The following is a 15,269-nucleotide window of genomic DNA, read 5'->3' on the forward strand; positions in this document are numbered from 1 at the left end:
ATTGCCCAAAAAATTCTTTAGTACATGAAATTAAAGTTATTAATTTGGTAATTTAGGTATTAAACGTTTTGATATTTACATTTGAATAGCTCAAGTGTTTAATATTAAACTGCTTAATTCAATTTGGTGAATAGAAAAGTTTTAAGATACAAAACAGTAATCGCACACATTTGGGATAATAAAGATGCTGGTCCAATATATCTTATTAGATCCATTAAATTGTCCTACAAAGCCCATAACAGGGCACTCATAATTAGCCCGAAAAGGCCCATATTATAAACGGCAGCCTTATCATCCAATCACACCCAAACAGGCAATCCTATGAAACAATTCACGTTTTAACTGTAAACTGTATTTTGTGAGAGTTGACCCTCCACTCACTCAGTTACCTACCCACGCCGCCAATGGGGTCGCCGGAAACAACCACTACATCATTCCCATCTTTCCTGAAGCCCCTAATAACCATAGACGCCTCGGTTTCACTCTTCCTCCACACACTCTTCAAGCCTATCTTCCCAATTTTCCTTCTCCTCCTCCTCGAATACTCCGCCGATTTCTGGTTCTCCTTCCCTGTTTCCCTCTCTCTGTTCCTCGCTTCCCCTTCCTTTTCGTCTCTATTCATCCCTTTCATCCTCGGCCACCTCCTCGATCTCGCTTTGATCGGCCTCATCAAACTAATCTTCCGCCGTACCCTTCCTCATTACAACCCAAACATGTCCCCTGCTGTTCGCGCTGATAACTTCTCATTCCCTAGTGGCCACGCTTCAAGGGTTATGTTTTTAGCTACTCTCTTCCACCTTATTTTTCAAAACCACGGGGGACTCATTTCAGATTTTATTCTACGGTAGGTTAAATTTCAACCCGATTTTTTTCTATTTGGCGTATGGGTTTGGGCTATTCTGACTGCTATTTCAAGGGTTTTGCTTGGAAGGCATTTCCTTTCCGACGTTTTGGCCGGGGCATTTGTTGGGGTGCTTGAAGGGATTGTTGCGTTTCGGTTTTTGAGATTTTAGAGAGCGTTCTCAAAGGTATGGGGTTTGATTTTTTGTTACTAATGTTTGTACTTTTTACATGGGGGAATTGTTTTGCTTTGTAATAATTGATTTCAAAGTTGTTGATAATTGAAATTCATACTATGTATTTTAAGCTAATTATTTATCACTCTTTGGATTGCTTTCAAAATTGTACAATTTATAAGCTTGAGAACTGTTTGCTACAATGTTTCTTTCGTTTTCATGAAGCGTAAGGTTACATATAGTTTCATTTGCCACACGGCATTCTAAATGAGTTTTACCAGATCATTTTGGCATCTTTTCTTACCATAGTCACCTTTTGAAGTTATTTTAGTCCTTGATTGGCTGAGGGAGATAATTCATTTTATGAACACAATATGTTTTGTTATTAATTGAATGAAGCTAGTTGCATAATTCCTCATGTAAATCAACCTAGTCATGATCCATTTGGAGTTTGATTGATTCTATAAAAATCGGTGGCCTCCTTTTGACTTGATAGCGATGCTTTCCTATAAACCATTGAATCATGATTCAAGTTACAAATGTGTATTCTACCACTATTATTTCACACGTGAAGGGTTTGATTGTAAGGATGTTTAATCGATTTGTATGTATTTCTTACTGCAATACTTTGGTTAGCAAGGCAGATATATTTGTATATTGTAATTGTTTTATGCACTTGGTAACTTAGAATTTAGTTAAACATGATTAGCTTGCCCTCTAAGATCATTTCATAATCGTAAAGGACATATACAGGCAGGAAGGTATTGTTTAATATTTCAGTTGCTTCATTGCTATGGCTTGCTGTAGGTGCATTTTTAATAAAACAGATGACCATTGTTACTGCATTTAATTGGAAGTTTTCCTCTTCATTATTGAATTGTTGACAACTATGCAAAAAGATTACTTGGATTTCCTCGTTTCTTTCATTAAAAATGTCATGAATGCCAATTTTAAGTTATTTTTTTCATCTGTTTATAGGGTTGAGTTTTGTTGCTAAATTTTGTACTTACTGTCTACATGGGGGAATTCTTTTGCTTTGTGATAATTGATGCAAAAGTTGTTGATATTTGGAATTCAAACTATGTATTTTAAGCTAATCAATTATCACTTTTTCAAAATTTTGTTTTGATGTACAATTTATAAGCTTGAGAAATGTTTGCTATAATGTTTCTTTTGCTATCATGAAGCGTAAGGTTGCATGTAGTTTCATTTGCCAGTCAGCTTTCTAAGTGAGTTTTAGCAGGTCATATTGGCTACTTTTCTTAGTAATGTCACATTTTGAAGGTCTTTTAGTTTTTGGTTGGATGAGGGAGCTAGTTCTTTGTATGACCACAACATGGTTGTTGTCAGTTGAATGAAGTTAGTATCATAATTCCTCATGTAAATCAACCTAGTCATGATCCAACACTTTATTGATGTTGAGGAGCTGGAGTTTGATTAGTCGTATAAACTCAATGACCTTTTCATAGAGAAGCTCGTGTATCAACCATTAGAAATGACTATTCGATTTACAAATGTGTATGCTATCACTATTATTTCATACATGAAGGGTTTGATAGTAAGGATGTTTAGTCAGTTTGTATATGTTTTCTTACTTCCAAGATCATTTCATAATTGTAAAGGATCTGTACATCCAGGAAGGTATTGTTTGATATTTCAGTTGCTTCATTGCTATAGCTTACTGTAGATGTATTTTTTACATATTGTAGATGATCATCGTTACAGCAATTAAATGGAAGTTCTCTCCTTCATTTTAAATCGTTGACAATTATGCAAACAGATACATGAATTTCCTTGTTTCTTTAATTAAGTGATGAAAGATGCCAGTTTTAAGTTCTTTTCTTTTCTTTTATCTATTAACGGTACCTCACTTTTAAAACCATATAAAAATCTTCCATCAAAAGATTTATCTCTGGAGTGTTTAGTGATGGATATATCTGGATGGTAGTGTTAAATGAAATTTACTGTTCTCTTTTCCTAGTCCAGCCTTACTAGTGCCTGTTGTTATAATAATTTCAATACCCTTTGATTGATCCAAGGTGATTTGTTTGTACCAGATATTATTAACATATATAACAATTGTCTCTGGTTATTTTCTGATGAATATTTGATAAACATTTTCTTTGAGGTCTAACTAGATTAACAGGTAATGAAAATCATCCATCCTAGATTGAGAACAATTTTTTATATTTTTCTTGAAACATTTTTTGGTTATTCAATTTCAGTTTCTTTGTGCAAATAGACATGTAAAAGCTACTTATTGGCCTTATAAACTTAGTACATATTCCTTCCCAAGAAAATTTTATGTCATTGCCTTGTATAGAATCACTTATTAGGTTGTTATTGGACCGACGTTAATGCTGGCAGTAGTGAACTTTACGGTAAATATTGAAGGTTCTATCGCAAGTTGGACTAAGCCAAATGTTTCAATCTAACTGTTGCTTATAGTCCATCTTTTTCAAGCGCTTGCCTTCTTCTTCTTAGCCCATTCTTGGTATTTGAGAACTGAGAATAGTGGATGCTAAGTCTAAATGGAAACAGTTTTTCTCAGAGTTTCCGATCAAACAATTCTTTTTGTTCCATAACAGGTTTCTAGGTAAAACAGCAGTCCTCTTTGCAAATACATATTTCACACTGCTGTTTTGGTGTATTTTATTTTATTTCTATGGTATTGATGTGAAGGTGATGCAGCTCATTTGTCGTAGCTCCGACTGGTTTGTCCTTTTCTTAGTAAATGGGGTTGATCATCCTTTTAGTCTTGCTGCAATTGCCGTATATATTTGAGAAGAGATATTCGGTGTGCCCAAAGATAAGTATACTTGTCCACCCCAATTCCAGAGAAACATTATTATCAATATCCATATTAATGGAATGTAGCTTTTGCTTCTTCTAATTCAATCCCTTCATCCGTAAGTCTCTTGTCCTTGTACACATACCACCTAGCAAACACCAAGTAAATTACCAAGTTCAAACAACTCAGGATTGCCAAAAGCCAGTAGAAGTCATAGAGCCTCCCTTGGTTCAGATTGTCTGGCAGCCATGGATGCTTGGTTCCAGTCACCTTGTGAACTATAGTAACCAGCACAGAACTAACGAAAAACCCTAATGAAAGGGTACTTAAAAACAAACCAGTGCTCATTGTTTTCATCCCTTTCGGACATTCCCTCAAGAAAAAATCGAGCTACCCTATGTATGTAAAGGCCTCCCCAGCCCCGACCAGAAAAACTGGGGGATCAGCCAGAACACGCTCATTGGGATTTGAGCTGATGGATCATTTGTAAGTCCATGTGAGCTTGCGGACCTCAATCGCTTGATTTCCGTCAGTACAGCTACTATCATTGCTATAATGGATAATATTAAACCCACCCTGATCCTCTGCAAAGGAGTTAACCCTTGTGGGTTTTTAAGCACTTTCCTTGCAATCGGAGCAATGATTTTGTCATAAATTGGGACAGTCAAAGGAATGCTGCCGACGAAGAAAACTGTGAGTGACGCTGGTGGGATCTAGAATATGCCAATGTGACGGTCCATGGTCATAGCTTGAGACACGGAAAAGGTTGTCATTTGGGCATAGACGGTCCAAAATATGATAGTGGTTGCCCGAATGGGTAACATCCTTACCACCAATTTCACTTCTTCAACATCTGTTAAGGTAGCTAAGTCACTTTCATTCGGATTTTGTGTTTGTAACTTTGTAATATATATATAAGTCCTTAGGTTGACTTCAAAATAAGGTTGAAGCCCTCTTTACATGTACATATAGAATATGGTAAAGAAACAAGAATAATTTCAAGCAAAGAAAGTTAAGTTCTTTGCTTTTGCTTCAAAATTATTAAGTAGTATTGTGACTGGTACTTGTTTTTTTTTGAAGGAATTATCTGGGTTTGATCGATTTGGGGAACTAATATTTGATGCCCAATACTGGAAACCCATCTTTGAAATGTGATCCCCCTAAGAATTAATCAATCCTTGGTGTGATGTTAAATATAATAGGACCACACAAGCTTCTTTAAAATTGTGAATATGTTTATTATATGTACAGAATCAAAGAAGTTTGGCTTGCAACGAGGTTAGAAACATGTTTTTGTAATAGATGGGTAGCATGCCAAGAATGACCTTTCGTTCATCCGAGAAGTGAAGAAAAATGAATATTCTTTTGTTTGAGGATCAACTAAAAAACTGTTCAACCTTTCAATTATTGTTTTATATATATACATCCATGCACCTTGCAGGATTCTATGTCAATAGGCAGAATATAACAGCACAAAAATCCATAGCAGGGTCTCTTAAATTTTAGGATCGAAACTCAGGGGAAAAAAATGCATATCATATAAAAAATATAGCACAATAACAATGGATGCTGCTTGCATTTGAAGCAATCACGTGAAGATAATCCTTTGCTCTACAATTTGTAAGCCAATCTGTTCCCTTGTCGGCCAGTTGGACAAACATGGGATCCCATCGATACCGCTCCCTAGCTTGGGGCGCAATTAAAAACATTTTTTAATTAATCAAAGGACCCCAGATGCTCAAACATATCACGTTACAGATAAGACAAGCCCAGAATCTCTTTTTCTTTTGTGGAACCCATAATAATTTAGAGCTACAGTATTGTTTGTATTTTGGATAATTACATCATCATCATCATATTTAAGGTATTTAATGAATTCCGTTAAGTTAATAATTCATATTATAACTTGTGCATTGTGTGTCGTTGTTCATGCCATATTTTGTTAAATGTGTATTATGTCTTTCTTACCATATTCCTGCAATATCGACGAGATTAAGCAATGAAGGGTTCAACATATATTCATCTTGATAAATAAAGCGGATTCCTTTTGATTGTGAAGTGGATAACCATGAAGCATGAAGGATAAACATGACATGTGCCTAGTTTCAGGGTAGTATGTCAGTTTCGACATCCATATCATGAGGAAATGGACAAGTTATTGACTGAGATGCTATTTCCCCACAATGTTCGTATCAGAGATGTAAATAAAAAACCTCATCGGTTTGATGTCACAGTCGAATTCAATAATAGCATTATGTGGCTTGAATTATATAGCTACAAGTGGTTGATATAAAATTTAAGCAACCAAAGAAATATACCTGTTATTAAAGCCTTTTACAACACTAGTTGAAATGTCGAACTATACACAATACCAAGCAACGAAACAAAAATTAGCCAATAATAAATAAAAGGTTATCCTAATGTGTTTTTATAATTATGACCCATATATCAAAGGCAATTAAAGAATGTCCACAAGTGTCAAAAAAGATATGGTTACTATTAATAGAGCGTTCAGTAAGGTGAACAGACTTAACTGGGGATGGTGAAGGTGTAAAGTGATGATTTGAATACAAGATTTCGTGAGGATCGATCGGGAGACAGTCTGGTTTGGTGGCTCGTGATCTCTTTTTCTATTCCTTACTGAATAATATTACCTCTAACTCATACATTAAAGTCTCAATCCCCATGTTTTTTAATCATTTCATCATTAAACACCCCTAAATTTCACAATCCAGATTAAACCAAATATCTTATAAAATGAAAAAAAGAGAGGAAATTCAATCATTTACACTTTGATTGCCTTAAACACCCCCAAATGGTTGATGATTATCTATCAGGTACTGGTCCGCCACCTAACCTTATATTGCCGACTTTTAAGATTGCACGTGTTCCTAATTAACTATACTAGTTTTAATCTCGATTGTATTCTATTATTTAGATTAGTGGGAATCAACATAAAAATTTTGTGGTCCAATTTCTTGTATCCTTGTTTTATTAGCCTAGATCAAGATTTCACTTTTGATTCAATACAAAATTTTAGAAGGTAATGAAATTCATCAACTTCTCTTAACTTTACGTATTAAGATTAGTCAAGTTAACGTGTTCTTCATATTACTTTTTATGAAAATATTTGTATGAAGCAGCAAAAATAACATGTTTAGCATGTCTTAATTATTTGTCCTCTATTGTTCGTGTTTAGAAATGAAATAAAACTAAAGATTGGTTTTCAAAAAGAATACTAATCAGAACTGCTTGCTGTGAGGCAACTTTTGCTTATTCTTCTTGTTATTCAGTCCCTCAGTTGTATCATTAATTTCGAAAAGCAGCGATGAATCAGATGGCAACTCCAAATGCTCTTCTTCCACGCAGCTACAAACACTGCGACAATTTGGGTTAATGGGCTCCCAACCAATTTCTTGAAACGGTAGCGCTTGGTACCCGATAGAAACACCACCAACCCTATCACGATTGCACAAGCACAAATATCGTAGCCCCATTCACGTCCTAGATTGTCTTGGATGTACACCAGTACGGTGACTGAACCAAGTGAGCTCTGACTTGAAATTTCTTAAGTATCAAAGGGGCACACGGCCTCGGCACACGCCCATGTGGCTAGGACGTGTGGTAAACTGATTTTTCACCATTTTTAAGCCATTTTCACACGATTTTAACACATGACCGTGCTTAAAACCCGTGTCCTTCACACTACCAAAACACACGGCCATGTCTTTTGCCTGTGTACTAACCTGACTTCATATTTAAGGATGCAGGGGTCACACGGTCTATCAACATACCCGTGTGCAAGTCGTGTGTCTCACACGGTCTGATCACACGCTCGTGTGACAAGCCGTGTGGACTCAAAATGAACCTTATAGTTCAAGTTTACCAACCCTACAAACCTTGAATAATAAGCAATTTAAATACAATCTTCAACCAGTCCAAAACATGATTAAACATATCTAATACACATTAAAACCATCAAAACAACAATTATTATATGTATTTTATTAACCATTCAACAAAGAAACTTCAAAATTTGTATTTAAATTCCATTTAAATCAATTTAAAATGGACTATATTATAACACATACATTACATTTGTTAACTATCCGTTAACATTCTTTACTAACATTACTTATATTCAAAATAACATCAAAGATAACCTAGGTACATGCCATTCCTCAAGATAAGATACATCACCAAGTATTTGAGTTCGGGAGTTGGCTTGGATGCTGAGATGTTATTTACTTTGTACCTAACCTGCACAAGGAAACAAACCGTGCGCTGAGTATACATTCAGTGATATTTTTATAAACCAGTACTTAATATGTAATTTAAACATAACTGTAAATTCTAACAATAAGAACTTCGCAAAATTTTCATTCAATTATCCTTATATCATTGTAACATGTATCAATAAAATCATATTCAGTAAGAAAATATAGTTTCAATCAGCATCTTTCAATATTCAGTACAGTAGTTTACCCCTATTAACATAACTCGGATCTGAACGGATATACGGATCCAACCCACACACCGAGATATTATATAGTGTTTCATCGGTCGAAGCCGGAATACACCGTAACAGTAACAATAACAATAATAGTAATAGTAACAGTAACGGTACACAGAGTACCTCATCGGAACAAGTCTGAAACAGTAACAGTAACAGTAACAGTAAGGCGACACTTATAGTGTCTTATCGACACAAAGTTGAAATATCCTGAATACTTCCAATCTTATGGCATGCCAATTATACCCGACTAGCCCGACACTGTTAATAGGGTTTCCATTTCACTTTCAATTTTTTTTATATAACAGTTATTGCATTTCAAAAATAACAATACTTACCTTTTATATATTTGCTATACATAATAAAGTAATACATACAACACTTAATTTAAAAGCTTAGTTTATAGAAATACAAACCGTTGTTCTCGAGTTTATTCGTTATATTCGTTCACTTTCTTTTTTCCCTTCTTCAATGACGTTTTCGGTGCTACGTTAGCTACGGAAAAATTAACATTTAAAATCATCAATACATATCATTTAATAACACACTCTTCTATTTTCCATGTAACTTTTACATAAATTTCATTTTAGTCCTTCCACCATAACCATTATTTCTCTTCAACTAAATCTCATATTTTCATTTAATACCTATTTTAAACAAGTTTCAACTCTTAATATTCAATATAAAACATCAATTCTACTATTTAAACAATTTAGTCCCTACTATAACAAAACTTATATCTCTCTTTACAATTCAATCATTCTCTCACTTCTAACTTGAATTTCTATCACTTTATCTCATAATTCATTCAATTGTTCAACTTGATCAACATCTAAAAATTCACTAACTTTCTAAATTTCAACATAATTCAAGTAAGACTTTATTCCAAAATTCCAAAAACATCAAAATTACAAGAAAAGAGACTAAATTGACTCACCAATTAAGCTTCAAACCTCAAAACCCTATTTTTCCTTACTTTTTCTTTCCTTTCTGTTTCCTTTTCATTCTCTGTTCTTTCTTTTTCTATTTTATTTCTTTTATGCTTTATTACATTATTAAATTGTTATAATAATATATTATATATATTAAATATCTCATACTTAAAATATAAGTAAATACATATGTAATTTACATTTGTATAAATACAATTATTACAAATGAATTAATTTATGCCACACATTTGTCCCCTTTTTAGTTTATTTACTAATTTAGTCCATTCACTTTTCTTTATTCTATAATTAAACTTTTACCCTATATTCAATCTAGTCTTTTCACTAAATTAGCCTTAATTCAAGCTAATTCACTTAGCCAAAAATCTAATTAATCACACTACTTACTTCGTAAATATTTCTAATAAATATTTACGAATTCATCTTATAAAAATGGTAACCCGAAAATACACTTTTTCGATACTCATAAACTTTGGGTCATTACACCTTAGGCTTGGGATTATGGTTAAGATGGTCAATATGGTGACGTCCTGCTCGATAAAGTAATTAAAGATTAATGAACTTTTAGCTTTTCATTTAAGGTGGGAAGTTAAACACGAAAGTAGCAGGTTAAAGAAAATGAGAAAATAATTAATCTTCAGGTCAGGGGAAATGAATCTTACAATTGCTTGAACGGTGGCGAAGATTGCGATGGTGAGATATCTGTGAATAGGAGAGAATTCATGGTTAACTGAGAGTGGTGCATGTGAAAGTAGAAAAGGTGGCTGTGAGTGTTAGGGGTAGAGAAGAGGCCAAACCTGCCAAGAAAAGTGTCTGCGATGAAACCACCCAGCAGACACAGCATGAAAGAGGTGCCGAGGAAGTTGGTCACTATGTTGGTTGCGGTAGCATTCCCAAAATGCATGGTCTCAGTTAAATACGTCACTAGATTAATAGCGATACCTAACGTTGTTAGCCTCTCACATGCCTCGCCACCTGACAGAGATATACGCAGGCAAAAGAAAACCCCATCCGCTTAGCTATCTCAAAACCAAACGCCTACGAGAATTTAAAAAGAAAAAAGTAAAAGCAAAAACTCAAGCATTCAAATGGAGGAGGTGCGGGATGAAAGACTTAGAATCATAGCTGTATTGGTTCAGCCATCGGACTTGGACCACTCGGTCTGCTTGCCTTGTAGCCCCAGGCATTAGAGAGGATTTTCCCTTGTGTTACAGGGAGGGACATTGTTCGATACAAGGTGAGACAAGGGTTACAGAAAGCTAGCTAACTTTGAATTTGATAGAAAAGAGTTGTAATGGGAGCAATGGTTGGTGAGGGGTTATTTATAGAAAGGGGAATGAAGGATGCTTGGGTGGTAGCACAGTCATGTTGAGGCCAACGTGTGAGATAAAAGGTCTAATTTGAAGGAAATGACACTTTTGGCCTAGATTGATTGGCTATGCTATTATTTAACTAATTGTTGGACACAAATGATTGATACATGTACTCCAAAGTTGAAATTTTTGAAACGTGGTTTGGAATGAAAGGTCGATTCCGGAAAAAAATTAATCCTTTAATTTTATAATGTAAAATTAAATATTTGAACCCATCGGATTTGGGCCTGAAAATAATTTATAAAACCTTTTTATTTTCGAATAAAGTGAAATTAATGAATTTATAAAATATAGAAAATATGCCTCCTGATAAAAAAAATATAAGTGTGACAGGCGTCTTTTTCTGTTTTCGTATTTAAGAGGTCTTCATTCATTGTTTATGTTCTCATGGTCAAATGAAATTTATTTATTTTTATATAAGATTTCAAGAAAATATAAATATAATTACTTAACATATTATTAAAAAATGATAAACCCATAACAATTTTGATGACGATTTTAAATTAAAAAAAACACACACACACAAATGATCATGCGCTATTTATGTGAATAAATTAATTCTGTACTTTCCCCAATCAAAATTAATTTAACCATTTCATACAATTAATTTTAAATATATATTAAATTGATTGGAACAACGATATTTATATTTCAATTTTTCGTTATTTTCTACAGTCAAATATTTTGCTCCTTTATAATTTCAATCTTGTAGGGTAAAGATAGTTTAAGTTTATCCCATAAAAGAGACTAAATTACCTAAAAAGACCTTTTTTCATGTATATTTACGGAAATGTGCCAATTACATCATTATTTACAGTAAAGGGCCGATTTTTACAAAACACGCTTACGTGGCAGTGTTTTAGGGGGAAAAAGCCAGAAAATCTCTCCATTGAGGAAGCGTTTTTTTTTGCTTTTTTAAATTTCAACGGGAAATTTTTTTTTACTGTTGGGGGGGTTCCAACAGTAAAAAAAGAGAGTATAAACCCCTCGACTCTTATTATTTCACACATAAATTCTTAACAATTTAGCAAAAAATCTTCACAATTTCTCTTTAAAGCTCTCAAATTTCTCATTAAATTTAGAAAAAACTCTTTATAATTAGTTATTTACTTTAATTTTTTTTTCTAAATTAGTTTTTTTTATAATTTCAAAAATATCTGATCGTGTTAGCAATGGTTGGGGAATTAATTCGTCTCGGTTATAAACATATCTCTGTCGAACAAATGAAAATTGTAACAGTTTGTTTTAAATTTTGAATTTTTTTAATTTTTTTTCATTTACGTAATTTTAATTAATTTTAAATTTTAAATATTATTTAATATTTTTTTCATTTACGTAATTTTAATTAATTTGTATTTTATAATTTTTTATAACAGTCTGTAGATCGGGTGTTACAATACTATATTCATAACATGTTTGATCTGCCATCACCGTTGATAGAAAATTACTTGAGAGAAGCAAGTTTTTGGCACGCGGCCACTATAGGCCGGGGGTGCAAGTTGAACTCGAAACTCATCAGTGCTTTAATAGAGACGTGGAGACCGGGGACGCACATATTCCATCTTCTATGAGGAGAGTGTACTATCACTTTGGAAGACGTCCAGTTACAATTAGGATTGCCGGTGGATGGGGCTGCACTCACCATGTCCTTTCAATCTGCTGATTGGGGAGCCATATGCAACAATCTTTTGGGTACGATTTCGGATAATATTTACAAAGGTCAAATCGAGATTAGCTGGTTATAAGACAAATTTCTAGGGCCGGAGAATGATTCGACTGAACTAGAAAGAATACGATATGCTCGGTCATACATCCTTGAGATGATTGGAGGTTATCTGATGCCAGACTTGTCACAAAACCTCGTACATCTGAGGTGGCTGCTGAAACTCATTGATTTTAAAGCAACTGGCGAACTTAGTTGGGGGTTTGTCGTGTTGGTAATATTGTACCAGGGAGATTTGCGGGGCGACGCCACTAAATAAAGCCAAAATTGGAGGTTTCCTATCACTACTAAAATCATGGGCTCGGTTTTGCTTTTTATTTTTATGTCCTTGAGTGAACCACTCATATACATTCTCACTCATAACAAGGTAAAATTTTTATTTGATTTTATAATTATTCTATATATTTAAAATAAAATTATATGCTGAAAATTTATTTAATTAGGTGGAACCATCCGGCAAGTTATGTTGGAATACCTACTGCTTTTAAAGATATACGACTTCTATTAGACCAACGGTCGGAAGCGCAAGTAAGTATTAAAAAATATATAAAAAATAGTCGTTTCATATTTAATATTTAGGATTTAGTATTATGTATATAACTAATATTTTTATCCCGATTATATAGTTTCAATGGACACCATACGAGGATCCGGTAATACGGACAGTAATTTTGAAAGAATTCTTTCAAAATCCGAACATTTGGCATGTTAAGGTCTCATTGGTAAACTATTCTATTGTCGAGATACACCAGAGGAAGCTGAGGAACCTGAGGTGCTCGATAAGTAGCACAAAATCTAATTACGACATATCTCATTTATTGATTTTTTTTAAATATATTACTTTTTAAAAAATATATATTTGTATAATTGTTTCTATATTGTTTCATTTAATAAAAAATAGTTACTTTTTATATTTTAATAGTAAATTAATTTTATAATTTTAATAAAATATAAGTTCTTTTGAATAAGGCGAAATAAAAATGATGCAACATCGTTTTATTACAGCAATTATCAACTATTTCGATTTGAAAATGATCAAATTGTATGACCTGGGTTCCTACACCATCCACACAACTTCTGTTGGTTCGTTTTTCCTGGATATCCATATTATTATGTATTCTACTCGAGTAAGGTTTACCTTTTGGTTTGCGACGTAATTCTCTATCCGGTAACAGCTTAAACGGAGTAAGTGATATAGATGACCACTTACGTTCATCTGGGACCGATGGGAATACGTGTCTCCACACATTGTACATGTTTTCTACTTTGTACACTTCGTCGGCATATCTCATGGGATCCAAACGGAGATTCTAACAAACTGTAATTGCATAAGCGTATGGATCACGAAGTGCGTCAAACGTCCCACAGTCGCAAGTCTTATTTATTAGGTGTACACGACATTCCTCGTCGGTAATACATTGAGTTAGTCTGTCAAACTTCATTTCACGAAATCATAGGTTGTCACAATCGTGACACATAGTGTGCATCCTATTGGCTCGCGCCTTCGTCTTTTTAATTTCTTACAATACCTTCCATAACCATATATGGCCTCCCTGCATTTGGCCTTTATAACTCACTACTCGCTTTGGAAATAGTGTCGTCAAAAGAAAATATGTCTCTCGCACAACTGAGGTTATCGGCAAATGACGCGTTCCTTTTAGAACAGAATTTATGCATTCAGCCAGGTTTGCGGTCATAGCCAAATTTTTCAGTGGTGTCGCAAACAGTGATTCGAGATCACTAAATCCGATGAGTAAGTTTAGAAATTTTAACAAATAATAATTATAGGCCAAGCGCGAACTTAAAAGAATTATTTTTAATTAGTGAATTTTGCGATTTTAAAATAATTAATCAGGTAAATTGGGTTGAAAACTAGGTATCGAGACCTTGGATTCATAAACCAAGCCATAAATATTTTTATAAATATTTATGGAGTGTTATTAAGTTAGTATTAAAGTTTCGTTAGAAAATTTTAACGTTTGGTTAGTCAATTCATTAAAAAGGACTAAATTGAAAATAGTGTGAAATTTATTAAATTGTGATTAAATAGTTTAAGTGATTAAAAAGAAGGGATTTAAAAGGAAATTGGACCCAAATTGTATGGGCTGGACGGTTGGGCAACAAAATCAGCAAAAAAGACAAGGAGAAACAAGGGCAAAATGGGAAATTTTACAAATTAAACATATAAAACAAGACAAATTTGAAAAATCTAGAGATATCATCATTTTTCTTCAGCAAAAACGCCATGGGAAGTCTGAAAGCTGCTGGTTTTTCATACTTTGACATCTGTGAGTTCAATTCTTGCCCTTTTATTTGAGATTTTTATGTTTTTGTGACTTTTACAATTATGTCCAAGTGTTTAATTCATTAGTTTTTGATTTTATGAACAAAATTAAAAGCTATCAATGATAAGTGTTGGCTGTTTATGATGAAATAAAATGAATTTGAGGCTTTTATTTTGTTGTTTGATAATTTTATCAAGTAATTTCAATAGAAATTGATTTTATGACCTAATTTGTGAAAAAGTTGTGAATTAAGGTTTAGTGTTAAAATTATGATTTTCAAAGGTTGTGTAATAGTTTAGAATGATGGAATAAAATGTTAATTGAGAAAAATTAGCTTAATAGATGGGCTAATTGAACAAGGACTGAATTGTATGACCTGTGAAATTTAGAGGAAAAATGGTAATAAACATCTTGAACTAAAACAGCTTTGGACAGCAGCAGTAGGTTAACTTTGAAAGATCACCATAAATTTTAAAAATCGAATTAGAGGATGAATAATATATGAAATTAAAGCTTATTGAGTCTAGTTTCTCATAGAAGAAACAGTGTAAGCAATTGGATTGTAAATTATGAGATATAATGAATTTTGTGAGACAAGGTTAGAATGAATTCGGGTTC

The 15,269-nt window shown here is 33.5% G+C and overlaps 2 protein-coding genes and 1 pseudogene across 4 annotated transcripts; 1 reads left to right on the forward strand and 2 right to left on the reverse strand.

Moving 5' to 3' along the window:
• Positions 1–216: 216 nt before the first annotated feature.
• LOC107886099 (probable lipid phosphate phosphatase beta) lies at positions 217–1,182 on the forward strand. 2 transcript variants are annotated; one of them, XM_016809933.2, is made up of 2 exons: positions 217–844; positions 917–1,182. In XM_016809933.2, the coding sequence occupies exons 1-2, from the start codon at positions 405–407 to the stop codon at positions 1,011–1,013; spliced, it is 537 nt and encodes a 178-aa protein (XP_016665422.1). In that variant the 5' UTR covers positions 217–404; the 3' UTR covers positions 1,014–1,182. The 2 variants fall into 2 exon arrangements, with proteins under 2 accessions (XP_016665422.1, XP_016665423.1); XM_016809934.2 differs by having other exon boundaries at positions 932–1,182.
• Positions 1,183–3,879: 2,697 nt separating this feature from the next.
• LOC107887571 (protein NRT1/ PTR FAMILY 6.3-like) lies at positions 3,880–7,304 on the reverse strand (annotated as a pseudogene).
• A 483-nt stretch (positions 7,305–7,787) lies between these two features.
• LOC107886101 (protein NRT1/ PTR FAMILY 6.3-like) lies at positions 7,788–10,621 on the reverse strand. Of its 2 annotated transcripts, XR_001680640.2 has the most exons (4): positions 10,068–10,578; positions 9,933–9,972; positions 8,737–8,815; positions 7,788–8,067 (listed from the first exon to the last, which is right to left on the reverse strand). XR_001680640.2 is itself a non-coding variant. In XM_016809936.2 (3 exons), the coding sequence occupies exons 1-3, from the start codon at positions 10,172–10,174 to the stop codon at positions 7,960–7,962; spliced, it is 255 nt and encodes an 84-aa protein (XP_016665425.1). In that variant the 5' UTR covers positions 10,175–10,621; the 3' UTR covers positions 7,788–7,959. The 2 variants fall into 2 exon arrangements, 1 of the variants encoding a protein (XP_016665425.1); XM_016809936.2 differs by lacking the exon at positions 8,737–8,815 and having other exon boundaries at positions 10,068–10,621.
• Between the last annotated feature and the right edge of the window lie 4,648 nt (positions 10,622–15,269).

This window comes from Gossypium hirsutum, chromosome A12 (assembly GCF_007990345.1).
Source record: "Gossypium hirsutum isolate 1008001.06 chromosome A12, Gossypium_hirsutum_v2.1, whole genome shotgun sequence".
NCBI lineage: Eukaryota > Viridiplantae > Streptophyta > Magnoliopsida > Malvales > Malvaceae > Gossypium > Gossypium hirsutum.

Bases quoted from the DNA above. Each gene is read 5' to 3' on its own strand.
- LOC107886099 (XM_016809933.2), top strand. From the start codon at position 405: ATGGGGTCGCCGGAAACAACCACTACATCATTCCCATCTTTCCTGAAG. The intron at 845-916 runs GTAGGTTAAATT...TGCTATTTCAAG, and splicing joins ATTTCAGATTTTATTCTACG to GGTTTTGCTTGGAAGGCATT.
- LOC107886101 (XM_016809936.2), bottom strand. From the start codon at position 10,174: ATGCATTTTGGGAATGCTACCGCAACCAACATAGTGACCAACTTCCTC. The intron at 9,973-10,067 runs GTTTGGCCTCTT...TCCTATTCACAG, and splicing joins GCAGACACTTTTCTTGGCAG to ATATCTCACCATCGCAATCT. The intron at 8,068-9,932 runs GTAAGATTCATT...TTCCTTGTGCAG, and splicing joins TCGCCACCGTTCAAGCAATT to GTTAGGTACAAAGTAAATAA.